The following is a 26,383-nucleotide window of genomic DNA, read 5'->3' as shown; positions in this document are numbered from 1 at the left end:
TTCTCCCTGAGATCTATCTGTGTCCATTTGTCTACGATGACTACTTCTTTATGCCTATAGCAGATGTGAATTCTTTTTTTTTTAAAGCAGTTTGTTTATTTACTTATTTAAGCAATCTCTACATCCAGCGTGGGGCTCAAACTCACAACCCCAAGATCAAGAGTCACACACTCTTCCGACTGAGCCAACCAGGTGCCCCAGCGGCTGTTAATTTTACGAATTAACTGATGAAAATTAAGAAAGGCCTAGGTTTTACCAGGCCTAGACAGAAAAAAAGCCAAGATTCAGTTCAAATCACATGACAAAATTAAAGAGAGTAGAAATAGAACATGATGGCAAAGAGTTTAGTTTGATATGCCCAAATCATTTTCGTAGAAAACCAGTGAGCAGGAATGAGACTTTGGTGACCACAAGAGCTCCACTCTCGGCTCACATGATCAGGGAAACTCAGTATACACTGAACATGGGCCCAGCAGAGAGACAACAAAAATGGAAAGATTATAGGATTTGCAGAAAGTAAGGGAAAAGATGTGGGCTGTGTATTCAGAACAAAGAGATTAGCAAGATTTATGTATAAAGCGAAGGTGGACAGCTAATTCCCACATACTTCCTGAATGGTTACCCTCATAATTCCCCGTGGTATTTTTTGGTACACTCCAGGAAAACGATGTGATAGTAAAACCACTGTTTAACGACACAGTGCGGCGAGGAGATTTACATAGACTAAGGGTAGCCATAAAATGATGCCCCATCCTTCAAGCAGTGACAGCAAAGGCCAGGATCATGGCCCATAGCTCTTCTAATGCCTTTACCTGGTCAAATCTGGTATCTGAGTAAAGCAAAAAATTTGACAATCCTAACCACACAATCCAGAAGCCAAAGAAGACCCAGATATTCTGTTCTACTCCCTATGGTGACATTCCACATATGTGACTAGATATAAAAATTCTTTCCTCCATTTTATTATTTTTTTATTTATTTTGAGAGAGAAAGAGAGAAGTGCACACACACAGGGGAGGGGCAGAGAAAGGGGGAGGGAGAGAACCCCAAGCCGGTTCTGTGCTGACGTGGGGCTCAATCCCACAAACGGTAAGATCATGACTTGAGCTAAAATCAAGAGTTAGACACTTAACCAACTGAGCCACTCAGGCACCCCTCTCCTCCATTTTAAAGTCAAGTATAATTATGAGAGACAATTCAGCCACAAAATCTGTTTTTGGAGTACTGTGCTCATTTTTTTCCATCTAATCCCTTCCCTGCAAAATTCTGAAAACACTAAGCAACAGAATTTGAAATCTACAAAAGAGATTTTTTTCTTTTTTTTTTTTTTAAGCTTTAAAAGGTTTTTTAAGAAGTTGGCCATATAAGAGATCAGGGAAGAAGCATTCCAGATGGTGGCGGCAGTGGTGGCAGTAAGGGTACTCTCGAAGGTGGAAATAGCCTAACATCTTTAAGTCTGGTGAACAAGAAGGAACGTGGCAGGAGATGAGGTCAGAGGTGAGGCAGAGCCCAGGTTGGGTCGAGCCTTGTAGGCCAGAGTAAGGAGTTTAAACTTTACTGAAGCATGAGGAACAAGATCCTACAGACTTTTTAAGCAGAAAAAAATCTACAGGCAATGACAGATTACCTGATTTGTTGTAATTTACTAAACTGAAATCGTTTTTGGTACACTATAAATGGAATCGATTTTTAGCATGGAAAAGGACAACCCTTCTCAAATTTTTAGCGTGTATTGTTAAAAATAGTATGGTATAGAATATAGAATAGTATGGTATAGAAAATTTTTTAGTAAAAGAGACCCAGGGGCGCCTGGGTGGCTCAGTCAGCTGAGTGTCTGACTCTTGATTTCAGCTCACTCATGATCCCAGAGTTGTGGGATCGAGCCCCACATCGGGCTCCATGCTGAGGACAGCACGTGCTTAAGACTCTCTCTCCCTCTGCCCCTGCCCCACTCGTGCGTCTGCGCACACGTGCTTGCTCTCTCTCTAAAATACATATATACATAGATGAATAAGAGACCAAATAGCCATATTATGTCTCCAGTGTTTAAAACAAGCAACAATTTCTAATGCAAATATAGTGCTTACATTTTTTTAGAAAATTGTACAGTGCATTATAGAAGAGTTGTGAACTGGACACACAAGCCTTTAATTCCAGCTCTAGCATTAGTGACAACTAAATAGGAGATTTAACCCTAATCATCTCATGTAATACATGAAAACACCAGACCAGGTCAGTGGTTTTTGTTTTTTTTTTTTTAACGTTTATTTATTTTTGAGACAGAGAGAGACAGAGCATGAACAGGGGAGGGGCAGAGAGAGAGGGAGACACAGAATCTGAAACAGGCTCCAGGCTCTGAGCTGTCAGCACAGAGCCCGACGTGGGGCTCGAACTCACAGACCGTGAGATCATGACCTGAGCTGAAGTCGCACGCTTAACCGACTGAGCCACCCAGGCGCCCCCAGGTCAGTGGTTTTAATTTTCTTTCGATCAGTGTTTAAACTGAATTTTTCAGTGGGACAGGGAAGGAATTTTTCACTGTAAGTATATGATGAATAAGATCCTCATACTTAAGGTAAGAACACTCCCAAGGGCTAGAAGCCACAACTACTTTCCCATAGCTGAAAAACCACTCGAATAATATCTGAAGTTTCTTCCAGCTCTCAAGGTTTAGCAATTCATGCAATAAACATTCCTGGAATGAAGGGCACCTGGGTGGCCCAGCCGGTTAAGCATCCAACTCTTGATCTCGGCTCAGGTCAAGGTTTCACAGTTTGTGAAACTGAGGCCCGTGCCAGGCTCTGCCCTGTTAGCAGAGTCTGCCTGGGATTCTCTGTCTCCCTCTCTCTCTCTGCCCCTCCCCTGCTCATGCTCTCTCTCTCTCCCAAAATAAACATTAAAAAAAACATTCCTAGAAAGAATAAATTTGGAAGCACCTGCTATGTGCCAGGCCCCAGTTTTGCACTTCCTCAAAGAACTCACCCACTGAGAACACGGGACCACGTTGGCCAAAGCCATGGCTATTGGGAGCTCTCCCTGGTCTCCCATCATTGTGACCAACTCCACCAGCCTCTCAAACCGGTCGGCCAGCACCGTTTCTGCAAGCGTGTCAAATTCTGTGCCTTGCTGGAGGATTTTTGTCAGAACTTCCATAAATGTAGCTCTTGTCTGAAGATCTTTGTGATAACCTAAACCTGATATGGACAGATAGATGCAAATTTACTAACATGGACTGTTGTAATTTTGCTTGTCTTACGTGCCAGTTCTCTAGATTGTCAATTTCTCTACGAAGCTTTCATTTTATCTCACCTATGGAGTGCATGAGGCCACTGTCCACGTTAGCATTGAGTAAGTTGGACATTGCAAGGACTGTGCAGTGCCTCAGTGATGCCAGCCTCCGGGACATGCCACGTTTCCTGCCACCTGTTTGTGCATTTTCATCTTCAACTTCACTACAGTCATTCAAAAGGTTCATAAACAATGTGAAATACCTGAGAAGTAAAAAGATCGACTCTTACACAGTGAAGGCCACAGCAACCAGAAGGCTAATCTGATTTTCTGAAATTATCACATGTGCATCACACGAGTGGTCTTGGGTATCTGCTTCTCTCCAGTCCTGGGATAATCAGCCAGTGTGGCTCATCATGAAGTGTGCTATGCTGAGTATGATTTTATCCTGACAAAGCCAGCACGTAGTTCATAACATAGCCACCAAACAGGTGCAATCTTTCCTGGTCGATGCAGGGAACACTTTTAGTGTTTACCATATAAAATTAGTAGTCCAAATAGTTTACACAATGCCATTTTAAATGGCTTAATGAGGTGATCTGGGTTTTACTGCCAATAATTCAATGACCAGACACTTTCTTTAAAAACACAAAACACAGTTGCTTTCCTAACCCAGTCCTATCATAGGGAATATTGCCTCATGCACGGGTTATATTTTATAAGCAGCTGCCAATGGCCATAATAGCCAAGTAATAAGGTCCACTTTCTACATACAATCATTTGCCACTTTGGTTAGATTTTGTTTTGTTGTATGTGGGGCTTTGTTTTTTGCTTTGCGTTTTTGGTGACTGAAATTTACTTCAGAAATAACTGTGACTTGGCTTCCATCAATTCCACACCATCTCCTTCCTCAGGCTGCAGTGGAAGACCAGCCAGGAGTGAGACAACGGCTTCCATGCTCGCCTGGTCCAAGTCTCTGCAGAAAGAAAATTTAAGGACCACATGAGTGTTTCAGGTTCTTCCACTCGACCTTCCCGCAAATAAACACCTTCCTAACGGAACTTTAGGAATTCAGGAACCACCTATTTCATTAAACTTATTAGGACAACCTAAATAATTTGAGTTAACATGCACACCCAGAATGCAAAAGCATTTTAAGTTAGGGAGAAGGTGATGATAACGTTCATAAAACCAAGCCTCACCGAAGGAATTTATGTGAATGATTATTATGTACTTCAGGGTTCAATTAGTTTCTGACATGTGACAATAAGTATTTACCATCTGAGCAAATATAGGAAATTCCAAACATCACTTTCTCACACTGGATTTTACTGAAAATCATTCAGTTAAAAATAGAAAGTAAAGATTTAAATAATTCAAATGCAAAATATCCAAAGAACACATAAAATATATCGATAATAGTGATGATGTAGTATCAACACCCTGAGTAAACGTGCTAATAATTAAAAACCATCCTCTCCATCTCTCTCTCTCTCTTTACCTTGTAAGACATTTTACATCATCATCTGCTGCTTGGTTTGATGTTCCCATGACCCAGTCTGTCAGGTATTCTACCATTTTATTCCTACAGAATGGCAGAGAAAAGGAAAATAACAGACGATTTTTTTTTTAAGTCACACATACACCTTTAGTCATACAAGTATTTTTTATAGTGCAAATATTTGCCAAATCACTCGGGTGACACGGCAGTTTCATTAAAGAGATACCGCTACTCCAACTCTCAACAGGCAGAAGGGCACACAAACAGGCAACGTGAATATCAACACTCCACATCAGCCTTTAGCTATCGTACCAGTTTGAAAGCAGAATCAAATTCTTAGCTCCAGTATAATTTTAGACAAGGGAGCACTGTCATGGGCACAGAGCTTTGGGAGATTTGAAAATACAGGGAGAGAAAAATAAAAAGGTAAATTGTTGCTTTTCCATTTTCTACCTCCCCTTTCCTAGGAAAATCAAGTAGCTGCTGGGGTTTTTTTTTTTGTTTTGTTTTTTTGGTTTTTTGGTTTTTTTGTACTTCATTTAACATAAGATTTACAAGACCCTACTTTGCTCTTTTGAGAACTCACCTAAATTTCATCTCTTGACAAAATGAGAGGTCATCTCTCCTTGCCATCATTACCTCGACTAACTGACACAGCTTCGTTTTTATTTGAATTGCATGGACCATGTTCCCAAGCACTCGAACATATCTATTTAGACATAGAAACATTCAGGGGGAAAAAAGAAAAAAAAAAAAACAAACACACATATCAGATACAAACAAAAGAAAAGTTTTCTAAATGCTTTACCCTCTAAGTAAAATGATGAAATGTGACTATGAAAACTGCAATATTTTTATTTATAGGAGCACATGCATAACTTCTGCTTACCTTATTGCACCCCACTTTGAGTGCAATAAAGAATAGCAAATTATTTCACTAGCAACCAGCAATGCTGATGTGTTTCTGCTACATTTCAGTAGAATACTTACCTGACTAGATTTAACATCATTGTTTCAATGCTAGCTTGCCCCAGATGTTCGGAGCTGCCTTCGGTATGATTATCTAGTAAGTTCTTCATTATAGCTATGGTTTGCTCCACAAACTGAGTATTGGTGTCGGTCAATAAAACCTACATAAAGAACAAATACATTTTGGCATCAGCGCAGAGCAGACACATCACAGATGAAACTGCGTGACCTGTCGTACACATGCCAGAAAGCACCCGGGGGCATATACCCAAATAGGCACACACACACACACACATAGGCACCCATACCCCTACCCAAGACATTTCTAACCCCTGGCACACCCACAACTAGAGTTCCTAAAAACCAAACTGCTCCCTATATTGGATGATTCTTCTTTCTGCAATTTTCCGCCCATTTTTTAAAAATTGTGAGTGGACGCTCATGCCAGTATTGAATTAAATAATCAAAAAGAAAAAGGCTTCATTATCAAACAAATCGATTCAAAGAAAAGGGTGAAAAATAAAGCACAGAACACTTTACCTGTCCTTGCGAGTCAAAAAACTTGCTGATGGTATTCTTCAATTTGTTAAATAGCATTGGATAAAGAGCAGGACTCAATTCTAGACCCACCAGATCCTTAACGTTGGTCCGTATTTGAAGTCCCACTTTCTCATGGTTACACACCATTAAGGATAACAGCCGATCCATAAATTTGCTGACAGGTGTATCTGCATTTCCCTCCGAGGACATCACCGAAATCATGGAACCCTTGCGTTCACTGACTGGGCCCATAGGGGGGCTATAGGTTGCCAAGCCAGAGTTGCTTCTTTGCTGCAGGCACACTCCCCCAAGGGCGCAAAGGAAGCCAGTCATGTTGATCCATTCCTGTAGGGAGTCTGTGTCAGACAAATCTATGGATCCTCCTCCACTCACATGAGACATTCGCCTCTTAACAATGGTCTTGTGAAGGCTTTCAGCAGCCTAAACACAAAAGTTTTACGGAAAGCATGAATCCAACCTCAATGGGTTGAGAGACTTGACAAATTACTTTTTATCCAACATTTCTTCCATGACAAAAGAACATTTTTTACATTTAAAAAATGCAAGTCTTCACTCCAACCATCTCTAATGACATCAAGGTATCTTACTGCTCAAGGGCAAATGAACTGAGGTACAGAACTAAGGTAGCGATAAACACATATGCAATATCAGACCCAGAAGGTGGTTGTGGACTGCAGCTCAGAAAGGAACATGCAATCAAATTATTTGCTTCTATCAATCCCTGGACCTAGAGGCAATGTCTATGCTGCTTCAAGGAATATAAGCATTTGGAAATTTTCAACCAAGTAGTATGTGCACTTATTAGTGATGGCCCAAGTTCAAGTACTCTGGGACCAGCTTTGCAAACATTGTACTACTATTTTTTTTTTTTTTTAGTGTTAATTTATTTATTTTTGCGGAGAGAGAGAGAGTGCAAACAGGGGAGGGACAGAGAGAGAGGAAGAGACTGAATCCCAATCAGGCTCCATACCATCAGCGCAGAGCTGGACATGGGACTTGAACCCACGAGCTGTGAGATCATGACCTGAGCCAAAACCAAGATTGAAACGCTTAACCAGCTGAGCCACCCAGGCGCCCGCATTATGCTACTATTAACAGATTCTGCATGGCAAGATGAGAGTAATCAAGCAAAAGAACCGCTAAACAGGAAGGAAGGGACTGTAAGGAAAGGAGTGCAGAAAAACAAGAAACAACAGAAAATAATCAAATCCTACAAGAATCTGACTGAGGAGTCATCTTTAGAGAGTTCTGATCCTGTTAGTTTATGGAGTACAGATGAGAAAGAAAAACTCTTACTATGTGTGGCAAAGGTTTTTCAAATTCAATTCTCTTTATATACTGCTTATAAGCTAATACTCATCCTATTACAGAGAACATATCAACCCAAGAAAGCAACACATTAGGGGCATTCTATGATAAACAGGGTGTAGAAGTACCATTGCAATTGCTTCATTATGTATGTTTGTTTTGTGGGAAAAATGGCCTTTCTCCCATGATGGATCGCTTTGAATAAGGAACTCCTGAAACTACCATTTCTTATGACACATGCATTTATTACAGCTGGAGCTAACAGTAGAGTATGACTACTATCCCTGCAGTCGTGCAGCACATTATCCCTTTTAGGACCTACGTTATAGGTATTTATGCAAATTCTCCGAACAAGAGTAGAGACAGAGTACAGCTTGCAACATGGTGACTTAACATGTAGCACGGTGACAGGGTCATTGCCTACAAATCTCTGCTTTGACAGCATGTTTTGACAGAGAAAGCCTAGATCTTACTTCGGTATTTTCTGTCACCTACTTTGTGAGGTTGGCTGGACTATGTCAGATAATGAATCAACTTCACACCTTCGGTGACTTGTACAATAAAGAATCATTGGTATCAGACACAGAAATGACCATTGCAAAAGAACTTACAAACTGGCTTATAAGCAACAATGTGGTAGAACATAGATTTGGACCAAATTTACATACTGAGATTATCAAACAGTGCCAAGAGAGTTTGAAGTTTTTAGCAGAAGAGCGACTGAGTCCTCAGCGTATTGATCGCATGTGGGCTGCCGCAGTGCTGAACACGGTGATCAGTACCTACGTGACTTATTTCCTTTATTTGTCAAGAATGTGGATCCACTGCCACTTAGGCATCTCTTTTATCCAGTCTCAACCCTTGAGCCAAGTGTTCGCGGTGAACAAACACTGTACTTGGCATCAACGTTAATGAAACCTTTTTTTCTTTTAAAACATTATTAAATAAAGTACTAGGCTCAGGTATCTAAATAGAGTTCTTCTGCATCGTTATTAAATACTAAATTAAATAAGAAAGAGGAAGAAGAGCTCAGAAGAGCAGCTCTATCACCTTGGTCACCTGCAGCCAGCCCTTAAAGTACTGATAACAGTGATACCCATCAAAGTGGAGGCAGTGACATTGAAATGGATGAACAACTTATTAGTAGATCCAAACATGTGCAGCAGCGACTTTCAGACACGGAGGAATCTGTGCAGGGAAGTTCTGACGAAACTGCCAACAACGGTGAAGGTGAAAGCACTGGTCCCGGTAACAGTAGTGGGCATAGTGATGGATCTAGCAATGAGATGAATTCTAGCCATGCAAGCCAGTCAGCTGGGAGCCCTAGCAGGGAGGTACAGCCAGAAGACACTGCACATATGAAACCCTTTAAAGAAGATGATGAAGATGACGATCGTGGTCACAATCCTCCTAAAAGCAGTTGTGGTACAGATCTTCAGAACAGAAAGTTAGAAAGTCAAGCAGGCATTTGCTTAGGGGACTCCCAAGGCCCATCAGAAAGAAGTGGGACAAGCAATGGAACAGGAAAGGACCTGGTTTTTAACACTAAGTAATGCCATCAGTAGATAATCAAATACAAATGCTAGAGGCCTGTTCACACTCTCAAGATCCAGAGCATGGTATTTCAGGGGAAATAAACACCATTCGTATAGCACAAGCATCTCAAGAATCTTGTATTGCACACACTGGGGACTTTCTGGGGGAGTGGGGGCTACTGGGAATGGATCCTTTAATGGCCTGCAATTTATTGGTCCACAGCACCACCACCCTACCATTATTACCACCATGATGGGCATATTGCTGATGATATGCTAAGTGCGGCTGACGTCAGATGCAGTAGCATCCAGATCAGTGCAAAATCAGAATATGGCTGATTGTGATGAAGCATCTGGGTGTGAAGAGCAGTTAGTTCAGATTAATTCACATGTAGAACATCTTATCTCCAACATCACCTTCCCAATTTAGCATCTATTTACCATTAACATCTTAGTCAAGGACCCAAGGACCTGCAGTTAGTTCAAAAACATCAATTCAACATAATGCTCTAACGGGCATTAGTTTGGGTAATGTTTGCTTGGAAACACTTTATTGTGGCATACAGTTCACGATATGATTCAATTAATCTTTCTGAAGAATTAAGAAATGAAACAGAGAAACTTCTCTGTTCCTTGGTATGTTGGCTTATAGACAGATTTGAATGAGATTCATTGAAGGCTGCCTTGAAAATTTAGGCAAGAACAGGTAAAGAGGAATTTTTTACACGGCAGTCAAAGCTCATTCTGTATATTCTTATCGACTAGGTATGGTGAATGTAATGTACTATCATCAACCTGTGTTTTAGTAACTGAAGTTTTCATAATAGGTTTAAAGACTTTTCTCTCACAGGGTTCATATTTTCTCTCTCAGCCTTGCTTTTCACCGCACTTTTTGGCAGTCTTGGTTAGATTCCCTCCAACAGAAACAATAATGCTTATTCCCTTCTTGCCTCTGGGAACATCGTAGTGAGTATTCTGTTTTCAAGTTACAGTTAAATGTTCTTGAACTACATCATATTACATATAAAAAAAGCTAAATAAGTCAAGTTAAAGTTAAGCTGAAATATAAAAATTTTGATAGTGGCATTGTTCTCTCTGGGCGGATCTTTTGTGTCTTGACTTCTGCAGCACATTAAGAATTAGGTTAAGTGTTTTTTCCTAGTTTGAATTCTACTGTTTATTTAATAGGGTCCAAATGATTACCACAAGTTTCTTACATTTCAGTTCTGTTCCACTAGTACATTTCAGGTTTCCCTTGATAACGTTCCATTCTCTGGCATAGTAAATTCAGTTATTAATTGAATATGTAATGTTAATATAATGTTTGCAGCAGGGGCCTCTGGGTAGCTCCTCGGTCAAGCGTCCAACTCTTGATTTCGGCTCAGGCCATGATCTCACAGTTCATGAGATTGAGCCCCGTGTCAGGCTCTGCACTGACAGCACGGAGCCTGCTTGGGATTCTCTCTTCTCTTCTCTTCTCTTCTCTTCTCTTCTCTCTCTCTCTCTCTCTCTCTCTCTCTGTCCCTACCCCACTCTCATGAATGCACCTGAGCTCACTCTCTCTCTCAAAATGAATAAACAAATTTATATATATACATATATGTATATAGACATGTAATTTATATATATTATACATATATGTATAATTATATGTTATATACATATTTATATCTATTTATATTAATATATTATGTATTATATATACATGTATAACGTTTTCAACTTACCTCTGCCAAGGCCTGATATAACTAATTTCATTGAATATTTAAGTACTTCAAGATATTTTTTTTACCTCACTGAATTAGAAAAAAGTATATACAATGTTTTATTTTCTGCTTTTGGTCTTTAAAGAGCTCTAATTTGACAATCACGAATCAGTTAGTGAATCGGTCTGGCATATACTCTTTTTTTTTTTTTTTATGTTTTTTTGTGAGAAAGAGAGTGTGAGCAGGGGAGGGGCAGAGAGAGAGTGAGAAGAGAGAATCCCAAGTAGGTTCCAAGCTGTCAGTGCAGAGTCCCACATAAGGCTCAATACCAAGAACCGTGCATGACCTGAGCTGAAATCAAGAGCCAGACACTTAACCAACTTAACCACCCACATGCCCCATGCATATACTCTTTAAAAGGAATGCTTTTATTTTTTTTTAATTTTTGTTTCAAGTTTTTATTTAAATTCCAGTTATTTAACATACGATGTAGTAATAATTCCAGTAAGAGGAATGCTTTTAATGGCTGAATGTTTCATCATTTACAGAGGTGCTATAGCAGTTTTTTTTATCTTTTTTTTTGTTAATTTTTTTTTTTTTTTTTTTAGTGTTTATTTATTTTTGAGAGACAGGAGAGACAGCATGAGAGGGAGAGGGCAGAGAGAGAGAGAGAGAGAGAGGGAGACCCAGAATATGAAGCAGGCTCCAGGCTCTGAGCTGTCAGCCCAGAGCCCGACGCGGGTCTCGAACTCACAGACCGCGAGATCATGACCTGAGCTGAAGTTGAACCTCAACCGATTGAGCCACCAAGGCGCCCCTATAGCAGTTTTTTTAAAAATGTTAATTGCTTGGGGCGACTGGGTGCCTCAGTTGGTTAAGAGTCTGACTCTTGATTTCAGCTCAGGTCATGATCTGACCTTGTGGGTTTGAGCCTTGCATTGGGCTCTGTGCTGACAGTGTGGCAATAGCTTGGGATTCTGTCTTCCTCTCTTTCTGCCCCTCCCCTGCGCACACACGCTGTCTCTCAAAAATAAACAAACATTATTTTAAAAAATGTTAATTGTATGGGGAGCCTGGGTGGCTCAGTCAGTTAAGCATCTGATTTCGGCTCAGGTCATGATCTGGCAGTTTGTGGTTCAAGCCCCGTGTCGGGCTCTGTGCTGACAGCTCGGAGCCTGGAGCCTGCTTCGGATTCTGTATCTCCCTCTCTCTCTGCCCCTTCCCCACTCATGCTCTGTATCTCTGTCTCTCAAAAATAAGTAAACATTAAAAAAAAAAATTTAAATGTTGTCTTTTAAAAGCCCTTGTGAAACCACAAGTGTTTTTTAAGTACTTGTTGTATCAATTTATATTCTCTATATGTGTATCTGCATACCCTATTACCCAGCAGTTCCACTGTTAAGTATGTACTTTACAGAAATATACCTAGACAGTTACCAAAAGACACATTCAAGAATGTTCAAAGCAGCACGGGTCAAAATAACTCAATAGTCTTTGTATAGCTATCCAGTGTCCAAAGAGAATAGAAAGCAAAATTAAATTGTGAACTGTCTGCTGAACGAAATAACATACAGCAATAACAGTGAACGAATGACAATGGCCCAGAGCAGTGTAGGTCACTCTCACACTGTTGAGTGACAGAAGCCAGATATAAAAGACTACATCTCCAGCACTCCATTTACAGAAAGCTTAAAACAGGAAAGCTATTGTATTTAGTAGTCAGGATAATGGTTACTCTTGGGTTGTTTAGTGATTGGAAGTGGGGCACAACAAAGGCTTCCCATGTGCTAGTAAGGATTTTTTTTTCTTGTTGTGGGTGCTGGTTCCACAGGCATGTTCATCTCCTAATATTCTGAACTGTTGCTTTGATTTATACATGTTTTTTATGTGTGTTATATTCCAATTAAAAAAAGGATGTGAAAAGGGGAAAAAAAAGAAGTCCAAACTTAGATTACCATATACATTTTTTAAGAGCCACTAATATATTTTTGTCATAGACTGATAGAACCAACCCAGAATATGAAACTTCTTTTACAAAGCTTTGGACTCCCATGAGTCCAAACCTTACAAACATTATGCCAAGTGTGTGCCAAGTGTGGGCTGTGTGCTGACAGTGCGGAGCCTGTTTGGGATCCTCTCTCTTCCTCTCTCTTTGCCCCTCCCCCACTCATGCTGTCTCTGTCTCTCTCAAAAATAAATAAACTTAAAGAAAAAAAAGAATACCTAACAAAATAGTAAAATGTATTGCTTCAATTTTAATTTATTTTATCTAACTTTGTCATCCCTTTCCTAAAAATTCTGTGAAATACTCTGATGGAAAAAGAGAAGGAAAGAGGGTAAAGGAAGGGTCTCTACCACAGATCATCTCTAGCTCCTGCTCCCCCATATTTCTGCAATGATGGAAACACTTTATACCTGTGCTGTTCAACACAGTAGCAAATTGCTACATCTGGCTAATGAATCCTTGAAATGTGGCTACTGTGAGACCGAGAAACTGAATTTTAACTGTATTTAAATTACTTTAAATTTTCATTTAAACGTAAGTAGCCACATGTGGCTAGTGGCTACCATAATAGTGCAGTTTTAATGTTTATTTATTTTGGGGGGGGAGAGAGAGAGAGAGAGAGAGAGAGCAAGTGGGGGAGCGACAGAGAGAGAGAGAGAGGGAGACAAAGAATCCGAAGCAGGCTCCAGGCTCTGAGCCGTCAGCACACAGAGCCCGACGTGGGGCTGAACTCATAAGCCATGACGTCGTGACCTGAGCCGAGGTCAGACACTTAACTGAGCCACCACGCACCCCCATAATAGTGCAGTTTTAGATGAACCAACACTAAATAAGTCTTACAACAACTATATATATGTTATACGAAGAGTGACTCCAAAGATTACTGAAGTGAAGTACACACGTTTAGCAGATCAATTAAAAGACAAAAACCAACTTCACAAACTCACCTGGCCATCTTCCATTTTAGCTTTTGGATAGTTGAGGATTAGTTTTGTGGCTTGTTCCCACTTTGCATGTGTATCTTCCCAAGCCTAAAATGAAAGCAATTACCACTTGAAAGCAATTTTAAACTTAGGACTAAAAATCAATCAGCGATAGGTCTCAAACTTGGTGCATACTAGAGGTATAATATCCCACATGTAATATGCACATATAAATTAGATCTGCTTCAAAAGCCATTCCTTGTCTCACACACACACACACACACACACACACACACACACGCACACAACATGTGGGGCCTGGGGAGCTGTTTCTGTTGCAAAGAACATACCTCCGTGTTTCCTGCAGTAGGGTGCTCGATGCGCCTGAGTAGTGCCATCACTCTTTTCTGAAGTGCTGCTCTTCCTAAGCAAAGACAACAGCACATCAACTCGTTGCACTTAGAGCGCTGAATGCCATGGGAGAGCCTGGCCGGCCAAACCCCCAAGGCAGAGTAGGAGGAGTGGAAGGAATGCTTCCTATGATAAAGGTGAATGCTGCCTTTTGCTAGCCTCACAGGAAAGGTACTTAACTTGGACTCTACAATATCCACAGCATAAAATAAGCTATTCCCACCTATATTTACTCAAAACATAGGCCAGTGTGTTTAAAACTTCACCATATACAGTTCAGCCACAGTAAATTACACAATCTGAAACTGACAGTAATTTATACTGCCAGTTTTTAAACAATTGTACTGCGTATGAAAAGCTCAGTGAGAAGTTAACAATTTGTTTCAAATGCTATTTAGTTTCACCCTATCTTATGTAGAAAAGGATTTCAGGTGAGCTTCTTGAATTAACTCTCTAAGCTTACCAAGTAGTTCCTACATTCCTGGCACAATCAGATGTCGTGTGACTCGAGGCAAAATGAGTGGCGGGGTGGGGGGACATTATCCACACTTACCTGTTGACATCATATTGCTGACAGAGGCAAATTCCATGAATGTGTTATAGTTGGGCAAGAAGTTGTGCACCGACACTTCATCCACCCCACACCGGATATCTGCCTCCTCACAGAGGTGGCGGAAGCAGGACATGGCAACCAGAACAGCTTCAGTGTCAGGGCTCCACAGAAACATGTACAGGGCCACTTCGAGTTTGGTCTGAGCCTGTCGGCATATCGGCGGTGTGCCGCTGCACCCTGCTGCACTATCCTGGGAGTCAGGGATGAGAGGCATTATGTTTGCAACTTAGGTTAGGTGATTTTATTTATCAAATCCAACAATGCAACACACTGTGTACCGTGTATGTGTGCATTCAAGAACACGCAAAAGCTTTCCCCTGCAACCATGACAGGAATTTTCAAACCCCTAAACATCTTGTCTGAATGAGAAATGAGATGATTTGGACCAACATAATGCTACCATTTGTCCAATTTCAAATCGAATAGGTATTATCCTTACTTTAGATCCTAGAAATATAGATGAAGTCTAACGCAAACACAAGTAAAGTACCCATGGCATAAATCTACTGAATGAAAAATGCAATGCACTTCCAACTCAATTATAAATGACAAAGGAAGTAGTAAGAAATTCTATCTACCCACCAGTAGTAAGAAATAAAGTAAGTCCGCCGCAACAAGGACTAAAATAAGGGCACGGACAAGAACCGAATGTTGCTGTAGAAGATATACTTGATTCTGGGTTACAGAGTCCCAAAAGGAATCCTCATTTACAAAATGAATGTAAATTCTGCAGTCAACATAGACTGCAGTAAACACTATACTGCTTACTTGTTGTTTTTCCTCAACAGAAGGTTATACTGAAAATTAGGGATAAAAGAGCTTTGGTCTGTACTTCTAGATTTTCAAGTCTAACAGTAAAATGCCAATGGCCAAGTGGACCAGCAAGATCTTCTGTGGAATATCAGTATAATCAAGATTCCTGCAGGCTATATATGGCAAAGATTAGGGAAGTTAACCTAATCCTACAACAAGGCTGTGAATACACGCTGCTGACCTTCCCATGAAAAAAGCAGACACTCATCTCCACTGATAAGGATTAAAGAAATGTACTCTCTAGATTCGTAGCTGCATCCTAAATGCCACAAATAGTGTTTTTAGGTTTTTAAGAGTAAAAAACAAAACAAAACAAAACAAAACAGGTTTGGTCTGGAAGAGACATTCTTTTGTCATGATTTGCTATTTTCACTTGTACTGTGATTTATTTTTAAAAAGAATTATGCACACAAACACAAAAAACACAGACACTTATCTATTTCAAGCACAATGCTTTATCTCCAGTAAATTTGTATTTTTGTTAGGTGGTACAACTTTTAAACTTCTGCGATATGAATGGATATGAATGGTCCTTTGTACAGTAGAGGTTTATGATAATTGTAGCTCTCAGTTATAGCTTATCAATAAGTGTCAATCAATCAAGTGCTGTTTACACACAATCTCATTTAATCCTTCCAACACTTCTGGGACATAAATTGTTGTTATCCCCATTTTAAAGCTGATGAACTGGGTCACAGGGTTGTTAGGAACTTGCCTGAGGTTCCACAAAGATCAGTGATCGAACTAGAATCTAAGCAGTTCTTTACTACACTGTATCATCTAGTTGAAATTTACCAAAGTTCATTCAGGAAAAAACATACAGCACAGATGATAATAATACAGGAAAACTACAAAAGAAGCTGCTTACCATGGATGAGTTTCCTTTTCCCTTCCGAAGAGAGGCTCCAGGCGTACAAGTACGTATTAATTCTTCATGATCCATGGACATCTGACTGGTAGCTCCACTCGAAGGAACATCACATCCTACCCCGTAAAGGAAGAGAAAGTGACAGGAACTTCTATCTGCCTGCTAAAAAGAAGAAATAAGTAAGCCTTTCTGAAGCACTGATAATCAAGAAAACTAAATACATAATATGAGCTGTCTTTCTGTTTGCAACTATCCTGGAAAACTTCTCATCCCAACTCCTAATCCTTGAAGAATATTCACTAGAGACCCAATAGTACGAATAATGTTTGCTCAGTGTCTTTGAAGCTCCTCAGCCTTCCACCCTTCAAATCACCAGAAACAACAGGTTCTAGAAATGCAAATTAACATTTCTAGATCTAACATGAGCACAGTTAAACATCAACAACATAAATCTACCATATGAAAAATACAAGGTACTTCTCAGTCAATTACAAATGACAACAATTTTCTCCCCATAAGATTTTACCCTGTGCCATATCAGGATAATTGGAAGTTGACTCTTTTGACACGAAGTTCCTTTGGACCAGTAATTAACACTGGTAAATATGCCAAGCCTGTTGCAACTTTACTGACCAGAGTACTGCAGATTATTACTGGATTACTAATGCTTATACTCTGGAGAATTATACCATAGGCAAAGGTATGAAACCCTGAAGTCTAATCTTGTTCCTTATCTTTGGGATAATGCCAAATCCCACTATATTAACACACTACGATAACCCTCATGTATAAAACCTAAATCACCATTAGCCCATTTCTAAACAAAGAAATTTAACAAGCTGCATGGTACACTGAAAAACATGAGTATAATATGTTTAAGATATCTTGGAGTTATTGTTCTAGAAAAAGATAAAAATTCATTGAATCAAGAACTCCAAAAATTATACCATAATAGAAAAAAAATTTAACTGACTACAGAAACTTTATGATAAAAGAAATTTAAAGCTCTTCTCTAACTCCCTAAAATCTTGTCCCCATACTTTAACAGTTCAGAATCAAGACTTTTCACTCAACCGTAAGGGAGAGGACTCAGATATTTGAAGAGGTGAAATTGTCACGGCAGAAATGTAAATAAACTTAAAGACCCTTAACCTCTTTCCTTAAGTTTCTTGACAGATAACTGGACTAGCCTAAACCATAAGATTCAAGTCTTATGCACAAACTTGAGACAAGATAGAATATGTTTCTCAATCTAATTTGGTTATAGCAGCCCCCACTCCTCCTCGGCCTGCCCCATAGAGTCCTGTTGAACTCAAATGGAATTTATCAAGATTGCAACTTCAAGGACAGAGACTCAACAAATTTTAAAATGTTAACTTCTCAGCCATTATCCTCTGCACACATATTTCCCTTTGAAGACACCGTAGGCAGAAAAAGCTAAAGTGGGACTTAATTTGGCTAATATACATTTTCTTAATCTCTTCCCATTTACCCCAAAATAGGCTTCCATTTTAAAGATGTCACTTTGCTTACCTTATTTTTAAGAAGAAATTTATTCCTGCAGATCAAAATTTCCCGCAACCATTTGAGAATTTCTGTGCTACTAAGCATTTGATGGCTAGTTAATTTCTTGCAGATGTAAAAAAGCATTTGAGAGCTGCAATAGCATAAAGTTTGTGGTTATCAGTATCATCGATAAATAACCTAACAGAGGTATAATCAGTACATAAGAATGACATTCTCTCATAATGGATATAAATATACAGAAGCTAGGATTTTGTTTTAAAGAAATTGATTCTCAAAATGTTAATAGCACGATAATCAAAGGGAAGAGGTCTACAAATTATGTTAAAAAAAAAAAAAGCAAGCAACTCTAAATCCTCCAATCCCCAAACTCCCAAGTGTTTCATCTACGCATCTCATCTTTGCAGAAGACTCAGAAGAAATGACAGCCTACGTGCACAGCATAGGCTGTATGTAAACCCAGTGCTCTAGAGCAGGGATCTGCAAACAACTGCCTGTAGACCAAATCCGGTCCATTATTTGCTTTCCATAAATAAAGTCTCAGTGGAACGTGGCCACACCCATTCATTTACATACTGTCTATGGCTTTCGCTTTCGTGCTCCGACAGTGAAACTGAATAGTTCTGACAGAGACTATCTGGTCCACCAACCTATGATATTTACTACCTGACTTTTTAGACAAAAAATTTGCTGATCCCCACTCCAGAGTCATCATATTGTCCAACACTATAGCCACCGGCCAGCCACATGTGACTAATGGGCACTTGAAATGTGGCTTGCCCAAACTGAGATGTGCTGTAAGTGTGAAACACAACCAAATTTTGAAGACTTGACGGAAAAAAATAATGCAAGACATCTCAATAATTTTTATATTGATTATATATTGGAATAATATTCTAGAAATAGAAGCTGGGTTTAAAAATATTATTAAAATTAGTAATACCTTTCCTTTACACTCTGTAATGCGGCAACCCAGAAAATTTTAAATTAGGTATGTGGTTCACATTACATTACTATTCAAGATCACTGCTCTGTGTCTAGGATTTAACTCAGCTGCCAGGGAAGACAGTGCACCCACTTCTATGATGAGATAATGACAAAATACACCTGAGGATTACACATTTCCATTTTTCTCAATGTGTTGTCTTTGTGCTCTTTAAAAGATAATAATTTATACAACCTAGGAAATAAATTATAAAATTCTGTATATATTTTTACCTTCTAAACAGATGTTCCTTATTTTTTAAAAATATTTTTGAGAGAGAGAGAGAGACTAAGAGAGAGACTGAGAGACAGAGACAGAGACAGAACGTGGGCAGGGGAGGGGCAGAGAGAGAGGGAGACACAGAATCTGAGCTGTCAGCACCGAGCCCAAAACACGGGGCTCGAACTCACTAGCAGTGACATCAGGACCTGAGCTGAAGTCAGATGGTGAACTGACTGAGCCACCCAGGTGCCCCTAAACAGATGTTCATTATTAATTCACTTATCAAAATCATTGGTATTATGGAAAATTTATGAAAGATCATAGTTTTAAAAAGAGAAATAAATGATTAACATCATATAATTTTAACACTCTAAGCTCATATTTCTAACAATTTAATGCACAGTTGTAACTACATGGAAATCTGGAACATAAGAGAAAACACTAAGTAACAGTACTTATGGTTGGGTAATAATATTTAGCACAATGTTTTAAATTTTACTTTCTTGGAGCACCTGGGTGGCTCAGTTGGTTAGGTGACTGACTTTGGCTCAGGTCGTGATCTCGCAGTTTGTGAGTTCGAGCCCCACAAAGGGCTCTGTGCTGACAGCTCAGAGCCTGGAGCCTGCTTCAGATTTTGTGTCTCCCCCTCTCTCTACCCCTCCCCTGCTCATGCTCTGTGTCTCTCTGTCCCTCAATAATAAATAAACATTAAAAAATAAAAAAATATATAAAAAATTTACTTTCTAAATCGCTGTGACAACAATTCTTACAGTTAAAACAAGAATCTAACAATTCAAGACAAATAAAATACAAGATCATAAAACCTCTATAAAGTTTCACAAAAGACCAAGTACTACAGAGTTAATATCGAAAGACAAAAAATAAATGCAAAATAAAACTTTAACTTGAATTAAAAAGTTAAAGTACATATACCTAATTTCCCAAAATGTTTCCACAGGAGCATCAGGATTCCACAAATCAATGCTATCTAACTGATGAAGAACCAGCAGAGCCTGAATTTTAAAAAAGAGAGAGAATTACTCAAAAGTTTTTTGGTAAATGTAACACTGGAATATTTATTTTACAAATCCTAATAAATCGAGCTATTTAATTGCATCCTCAACACACAGTAAAAGGCAAAAGAAAAAGACTAAAGAACCCAAATCTCTAGGGAATAATATATGTAGAATAAAATCATTTTATTCTATCATTCTTACTTTAAATGGCATATAGAGACCCAGTTAAATGACTGACGAATTCAGAGGAGCAATATACACATATAAAAATTGTTTTAAGACACAAACTAAGTCATTTCAATAAGTGTTAAAGAACTCAGTGGAACAACAAAAAGTTAATCTCCAAGTAAGGAGAGCTCACCAAAATTAATACACACAATATTTTACTTCCAGGGTGAAAGGTAAAGTAGAAGTTACTCTGCTCACCGCAAATTCTTTTGGAACAGAAAAGATCAATTATTTTCCAAAGAACAAGGGCAGGGGAAGCAAAACAGACTTCACATTTCAGAGCAGATTATTCATTCTTACATACTCCTATAGACCACAGAATTGAAGTTGGAATTTGGCTTACAGAACATTAACAAGAATTAAAGAAGTCACGTAAAATATACAGCTAATATACAAAAACACCATTATGAAGTAATGATAACCATCATAGTACAAAGTGTACCCTAGACTCTTCCTTGGAACCAGCCCCAACTCCAATTCTACGTGGCATCCCCCAGAGGCACCCCACTGAGCTATGTGTATTCTTCTCAGTCCTTGGTCAGTGTATTTGGTAATTCTTTAGCCCCTTTAAAGCCTTTTATTGAAACTCCAATAAGATGCTGTTCAGAACAAATTATGAAAACTGATTTCTTCTCTCAAAATAGCAAATCAAATGTGTAAACCGCTGGTATCTGCTTCGAAAACCTGCCTTACATTAGGAAAGGATACATAAATGTCTAACCTTCGATGACTTTGTAACTCCAAAACATAAATTATACCAGGACCAGACCTATATTATCCTGTTTTATTGTAATTACTTTTAGATATATAATGAAAACTTCAATTCATTGTGAGAATCTTCAAAAATTATATAGTTTATACCTCTCATATCAAGAAAAAAAACACACAAATTAACATTCAATTGTTACTTATTGTGTAAAAACAATATAGTTTGCTGACACTTTAAGTAGCCAATTCTCTATATTTTTGTTTGAAGAAATACTTTTTAAAGTAATGAAAGACAATGGGTTAGCCTTTTCCCCTTAATATGATTGCTTCCCTATCGTGTTCCCTTCCATTTTATTCCCTACATGTATTCTAACAAAGCTGTAAACATAGTGTACTCGTCTGACATTTCATAAATATCTTACCATGTTGCCATGTGATTGGCATATTTCAATGGATATTTAGCCATTTACCATTGTGTCATTGAGGACTGACCTGCTCTCTCCCTAGCGCATAGTTTGAGTTCTCCTAGCGCCCTATTATAAGCTACAGCAATAAGCATACACATATGTGTAGCTTCTTCCTCTTGTATTCAGAGGATGAAACAAAAACATTACAGGAATGGAATTATTTGGACAAAAATTAAGTATCTGCACACCTTCTGCCAAAATACTGTCAAACAGCCTTCCAAGGAGTATGCAAGCGTGTACCTATTTGTAGGTCCAACAGCAACGTACACAAATACAAGCAATGAGTGAAACGACGAATGCTAAAATATATTTGGTAACATAAAACATACAATACAAACGGTAAAGTAGGAAATCTTAAAGTGTATATATGCTCAAAGAAGTTTTACAAATGTATATACTCCATGTAACCATTACCTAGACCAACACTGTCAGTGCCTAGAAGCCCTTTGCACGTTCCCTTCAGTCATTACTCCTTAACAAAGGGAGTCACCATTCTGACTTCTACTGCCACAGATTACCTTTGCCTGCTTGTCATTTATATAAAGGGAATCACACAGTATGTTCCCTTTTGTGTTTGGCTGTTCTCACTGAACATTATGTTTGTGATACTGATTCATCCATGCTCTGCATTTAGCAATAGTAGCCCATTCTCTTTTCATTGTTGTAATCAATGGAATGAATATAACCAAAATTATCTGTTCTATATAGATATATTTGAGGTATTTCTAGGTTTTTTTTTTGGGGGGGGTGGCTGTTACAAATTATACTGCCATTAATATTTTTGTATGTGTCTTTTGGCAAGCATATAGGATTGCTAGATCACATGTTCACTTTGTAGATACTGCAAAACAATTTTTAATGGTAGTTGTACTAATTTACATTCCTGCTGGCAGAGTATGAATGAAAACACAGTCATTTGATATTTCATAAAACTTTTTATTATTGATTTCTAAGTTAATTATACTGTAGTCACAAAAAACTCTGAATGATTTCAATTGTTTAGAATTTGTTGAGACTTACACTTTATGCTCAGGATACACTGAATGTTCCATGCATACTTGAAAAGAAAGTGCATTTACTGAGTGTCACATTCAATGTATGTCACACAGTTCGTATCTGATAATTATGTTGTTCAAGTCTTCCGTCCTTACTATCTTTTTGACTTGTTTATTCTATCAGATTGAGAAAAGTGTGCTCAAGCATCTGACTAAAACTAGATTTGTCTATCTCTACTTTTACTCCATATATTTTTATATATTTTTAAGCTTTGTTTTTAGATTCATATAGTTTTACATTCTGGATAGATTGGACACCTTGGTAATCATGAGATGTCCCATGTTATCTCCAGTAATGCTTCTTGCTTTAAACTCTGTATGTTACTCCAGCTTTCTTGAGTTCTGTTTGTGTAGCATATTTTCCTATCCTTGGACTATCGAACTTCTGGTGTCTTTATACTTAACCTGTGTCTCTCATAAAGACCACAGAGTAAGATTTTTGCACTCTTTGGTATTCACCAGAGAGAAATAAAAGCATATGCCTACACATAAATTTGTACACACATGTTCCTAGAAGTTTTATTTGTAATAGCCCAAAACTAGAAACAACACAAATATCAACAAGTAAATGGATAAATAAATTATGCTACGGCCACACAATGGAATACTATATAGTGATAAAAAGGAATGTGTTTTTTTTTTTTAAAGGGACTATTGATACATGCAGCAACCCAGATGAATTTATGATGACTATGCAGAGTTAAAGAAGATAGACAAAAAGAGTATATAGTTTATAACTCCATGTATATAAAATGCATATTAACCTATAACAGAAAGCAGATCAATGGTTGCAAGGGAAGCAGGGGAGCAGACAGGGACAAAAGAGGAGGAAGGAAGGAAGGAAATACTGAGACGCACAAGATAACTCTCAATGATGGATATGTTCACCCTAACTGGCCATTAACAAGTGAATAAACTGCTTTCATCTCAAACGGAATACCTACCAACAATACAAAAATTTTTTTTTAATTAAAAAAAAAAAGAAGTAACTAACACATGTAATATCATGAACAAATCTCAAACACTTGGGAGTCAAAGAGGCCAGACAAAAAGGAATATATAGTCTAAGATTTCATTGAGATGAACTTCCACAACTGGCAAAACTGATCTATGACAGAAATCAGACCAGTAGTCTTTGGCACAGGGATCATAAGACACATGAGAACTTTCCAGGGTAACTAGAAATATTCTAAATCTTGTATGATTTTATTACATGTAAATTACACCTCAATAAAATTGATTTAAATTAAAACCATATTTAGCAATCAACATAAAAACAATTTTTTTAAAGTCAACTCTGTTCACACCCACTAGGATGGCTATAATCCAAAACACAGACAATAACAAGTATTGGCAAGGATGTAGAAATAAGACCCACATACACTGCTAATGGGAATATAAAAGGATACAGTCGCTTTGGGAAACAGTTTGGTCACTCAAAAAGTTACACAGTTACCATATGACCCACCAATTCCACTGGCAATATATCCACAAAAAAACTTTTACACAAATGTTCATAGCAGCATTATTCATAATAGCCAAAAAGCACAAACAATACCAAATGTGATCAGCTAATGAATAAACAGAAGGCCCTATGTGTACACACTGGAATATTATTTGGCAATAAAAAAGAATGAAGTATTGACACAGGCTATACCATGGAGGAACCTCGAAAACATGTTAAATGAAAGAAGCCAGACTCAAAAAGCCGCATATTTCATGAGTCTATTTATATGAAATGGCTAGAATAAGCAAATCTATGAAGACAGGAAAGGGATTAGTGGTTGCCAGTGACTGGGGTAACAGGAGAATGCAGAGTGGCAGGGTTTATTTTGGAGTAACGAAAATGTTTCAGGATTAGTGGTGATGGCTGCACAACCTTGTGAATATACTGAAAAACACTGAATTGCACACTTTAAAATAGTAAACTTTATGGTATGTGAATTAGATGCAAATTTAAAATTCAATACATATTTTTAAAAAATTCCAAAAGGCCAGCTGCAATTAGAAAAATTTGAGGGTTTAAATTAAGCATCATAATTTGCACAACATTGTTGCTACATGAGATATACAGCAATTAAAACTTTTCCTTCTCCAGAGTTCATAAAACAGCACACAGACACAAACACACTTCTAGAAATGCCATCTCTCTCTGACAGATGTCCAGAAATGACATCTATCGTAGACACCACACACCAAAGAAACATGAAGAACATATACATTTACAAGCTTTCCTTCAAGAGCCCAGAATTCATTTCCCCTTACCTCCATTGCCTCCTGTGCGATCTCTGGCATGTGTGACTGAGGGACCAGCTGGACGAGCCCTGTAATTAATTCCGCTGTACTGCCTTGGGTTTCAGGCCCCTGTTTCCTTGGATTCTGCAAGGAAAAAAAAGCAAGCTTCAATTTTAAAAAAATGTATCTATCACCTAACAGGGGCCAGAGAGAAAAGGGAATGGAGAGTGAATGCTGATGGGTACACTAAGCTTCTTTTTAGGGTTATGACAATGTTCTAGAAATGTTCTAGAATTAGATAGTGGTAATGCTACAGAATCTTGTAAAAGTAGTAAAACCAGTAAATTGTACACTTTAAAATAGTGAATTTAATGGTGTGTGTATATCTCGATAAAATAATTGGGGAATTTTTTAAAAGTCAGAACTGCTTTTGTTAAGGAGTCGCTTAATCTACATCTATACTGTTCCTTCATGTGAATAATGTCCAGAGAAAATTCTGATTAAAAGAAAACAAAAACTAAGTATTAGCTTTTTAATTAAGAAATTATACCTTATATATAAGGAGCAGGTAATTTTTTTCACCAACACTACACTGGCTAAATACTACACCTCTGGTTTGGAGCTTACTGGTTTTAATCTTACAAATGACTGCACTCAAGGGCAAAGAACAGGCCCGGTCTAGTAGAAAGGACCGCCCTAGGCCGTCCAAGGCTGGAATCCACACCTCCAGATACCCACACTGCAGTCTGCTCCATTGTGGAAAAACGTCGGGTACGAAGCAAAGCACATCCACGGGGTACATAAATGCACATGTCTACCTTAAGAGACTAAAATGCTTCCTGTAGCTTGGATGCATCTATTTACACTTCACGAACATATGGCTCATTTAAGTGAGACCAATACAACCTGTGTCCCTATTTTATTTTGCTAACTAGATTCTTTCCCGCCATAATGATTAAGGTAAGCCCTCATCCCGGAGTATAATTCACAACTGTTAGCCTACTTTATAAAATTTATATTCGTTCACAAATAACTCAGTAACATTTATTGAATACCAAAGACACAACAAGTTGAAAAGATGTGTTTCTGGGGCACCTGGGTGGCTCAGTCAGTTGAGCATCCAACTCTTGATTTCAGCTCAGGTCATGATCTCATGGTTTGTGAGACTGAGCCCCACATTGGGCTCTGCACTGAGTATGGAGCCTGCTTGGGTGTCTGTCAATCTGTCTCTCTCTCTGTCTCTCTCTCTCTCTGTCTCTCTCTCTCTCTCTCCCCCCTCCCCTGTGCATGCATGCACACTCTCTCTCTCAAAATAAATAAATAAATATTTTTTAAAAAGTGTTTCCTACCCTCTTGGAACATGTAATCTGGTGGGAAAAACAAACATCAATAAAATAACCAGGCCAACAACTGTAAAACTGCAAATGAGATAAGAACTAGGAAGCTACAAGCTGCTATGAGCACCGTGATAGAGAAATGTGGCACAATTTCATGGAGGCTTC

The 26,383-nt window shown here is 38.5% G+C and overlaps 1 protein-coding gene across 11 annotated transcripts in view; it reads right to left on the bottom strand.

Moving 5' to 3' along the window:
* NF1 (neurofibromin 1) overlaps positions 1–26,383 on the bottom strand; it is a 248,005-nt gene that overhangs the window by 125,572 nt on the left and 96,050 nt on the right. For 10 of the 11 annotated variants that reach the window (XM_053892642.1, XM_053892646.1, XM_053892648.1 and 7 more), the window contains 14 exons: positions 24,912–25,025; positions 20,106–20,185; positions 17,975–18,098; positions 16,442–16,603; positions 14,701–14,950; positions 14,087–14,160; positions 13,761–13,844; positions 6,239–6,679; positions 5,720–5,859; positions 5,316–5,438; positions 4,730–4,813; positions 4,088–4,204; positions 3,310–3,491; positions 2,983–3,194 (listed from right to left, as the gene is read on the bottom strand). In XM_053892642.1, the coding sequence (XP_053748617.1) occupies positions 2,983–3,194; positions 3,310–3,491; positions 4,088–4,204; positions 4,730–4,813; positions 5,316–5,438; positions 5,720–5,859; positions 6,239–6,679; positions 13,761–13,844; positions 14,087–14,160; positions 14,701–14,950; positions 16,442–16,603; positions 17,975–18,098; positions 20,106–20,185; positions 24,912–25,025 (2,187 nt within the window). The remainder of the gene's footprint in view (positions 1–2,982; positions 3,195–3,309; positions 3,492–4,087; positions 4,205–4,729; positions 4,814–5,315; positions 5,439–5,719; positions 5,860–6,238; positions 6,680–13,760; positions 13,845–14,086; positions 14,161–14,700; positions 14,951–16,441; positions 16,604–17,974; positions 18,099–20,105; positions 20,186–24,911; positions 25,026–26,383) is intronic. The other variant, XM_053892643.1, reaches the window with a different exon arrangement.

This window comes from Panthera pardus, unplaced genomic scaffold, assembly GCF_024362965.1.
Source record: "Panthera pardus isolate Hobbes unplaced genomic scaffold, ASM2436296v1 HiC_scaffold_3, whole genome shotgun sequence".
Lineage (NCBI taxonomy): Eukaryota > Metazoa > Chordata > Mammalia > Carnivora > Felidae > Panthera > Panthera pardus.
The sequence above is the reverse complement of the archived record's forward strand: the minus strand, read 5'-3'. Positions and strand labels throughout refer to the sequence as shown.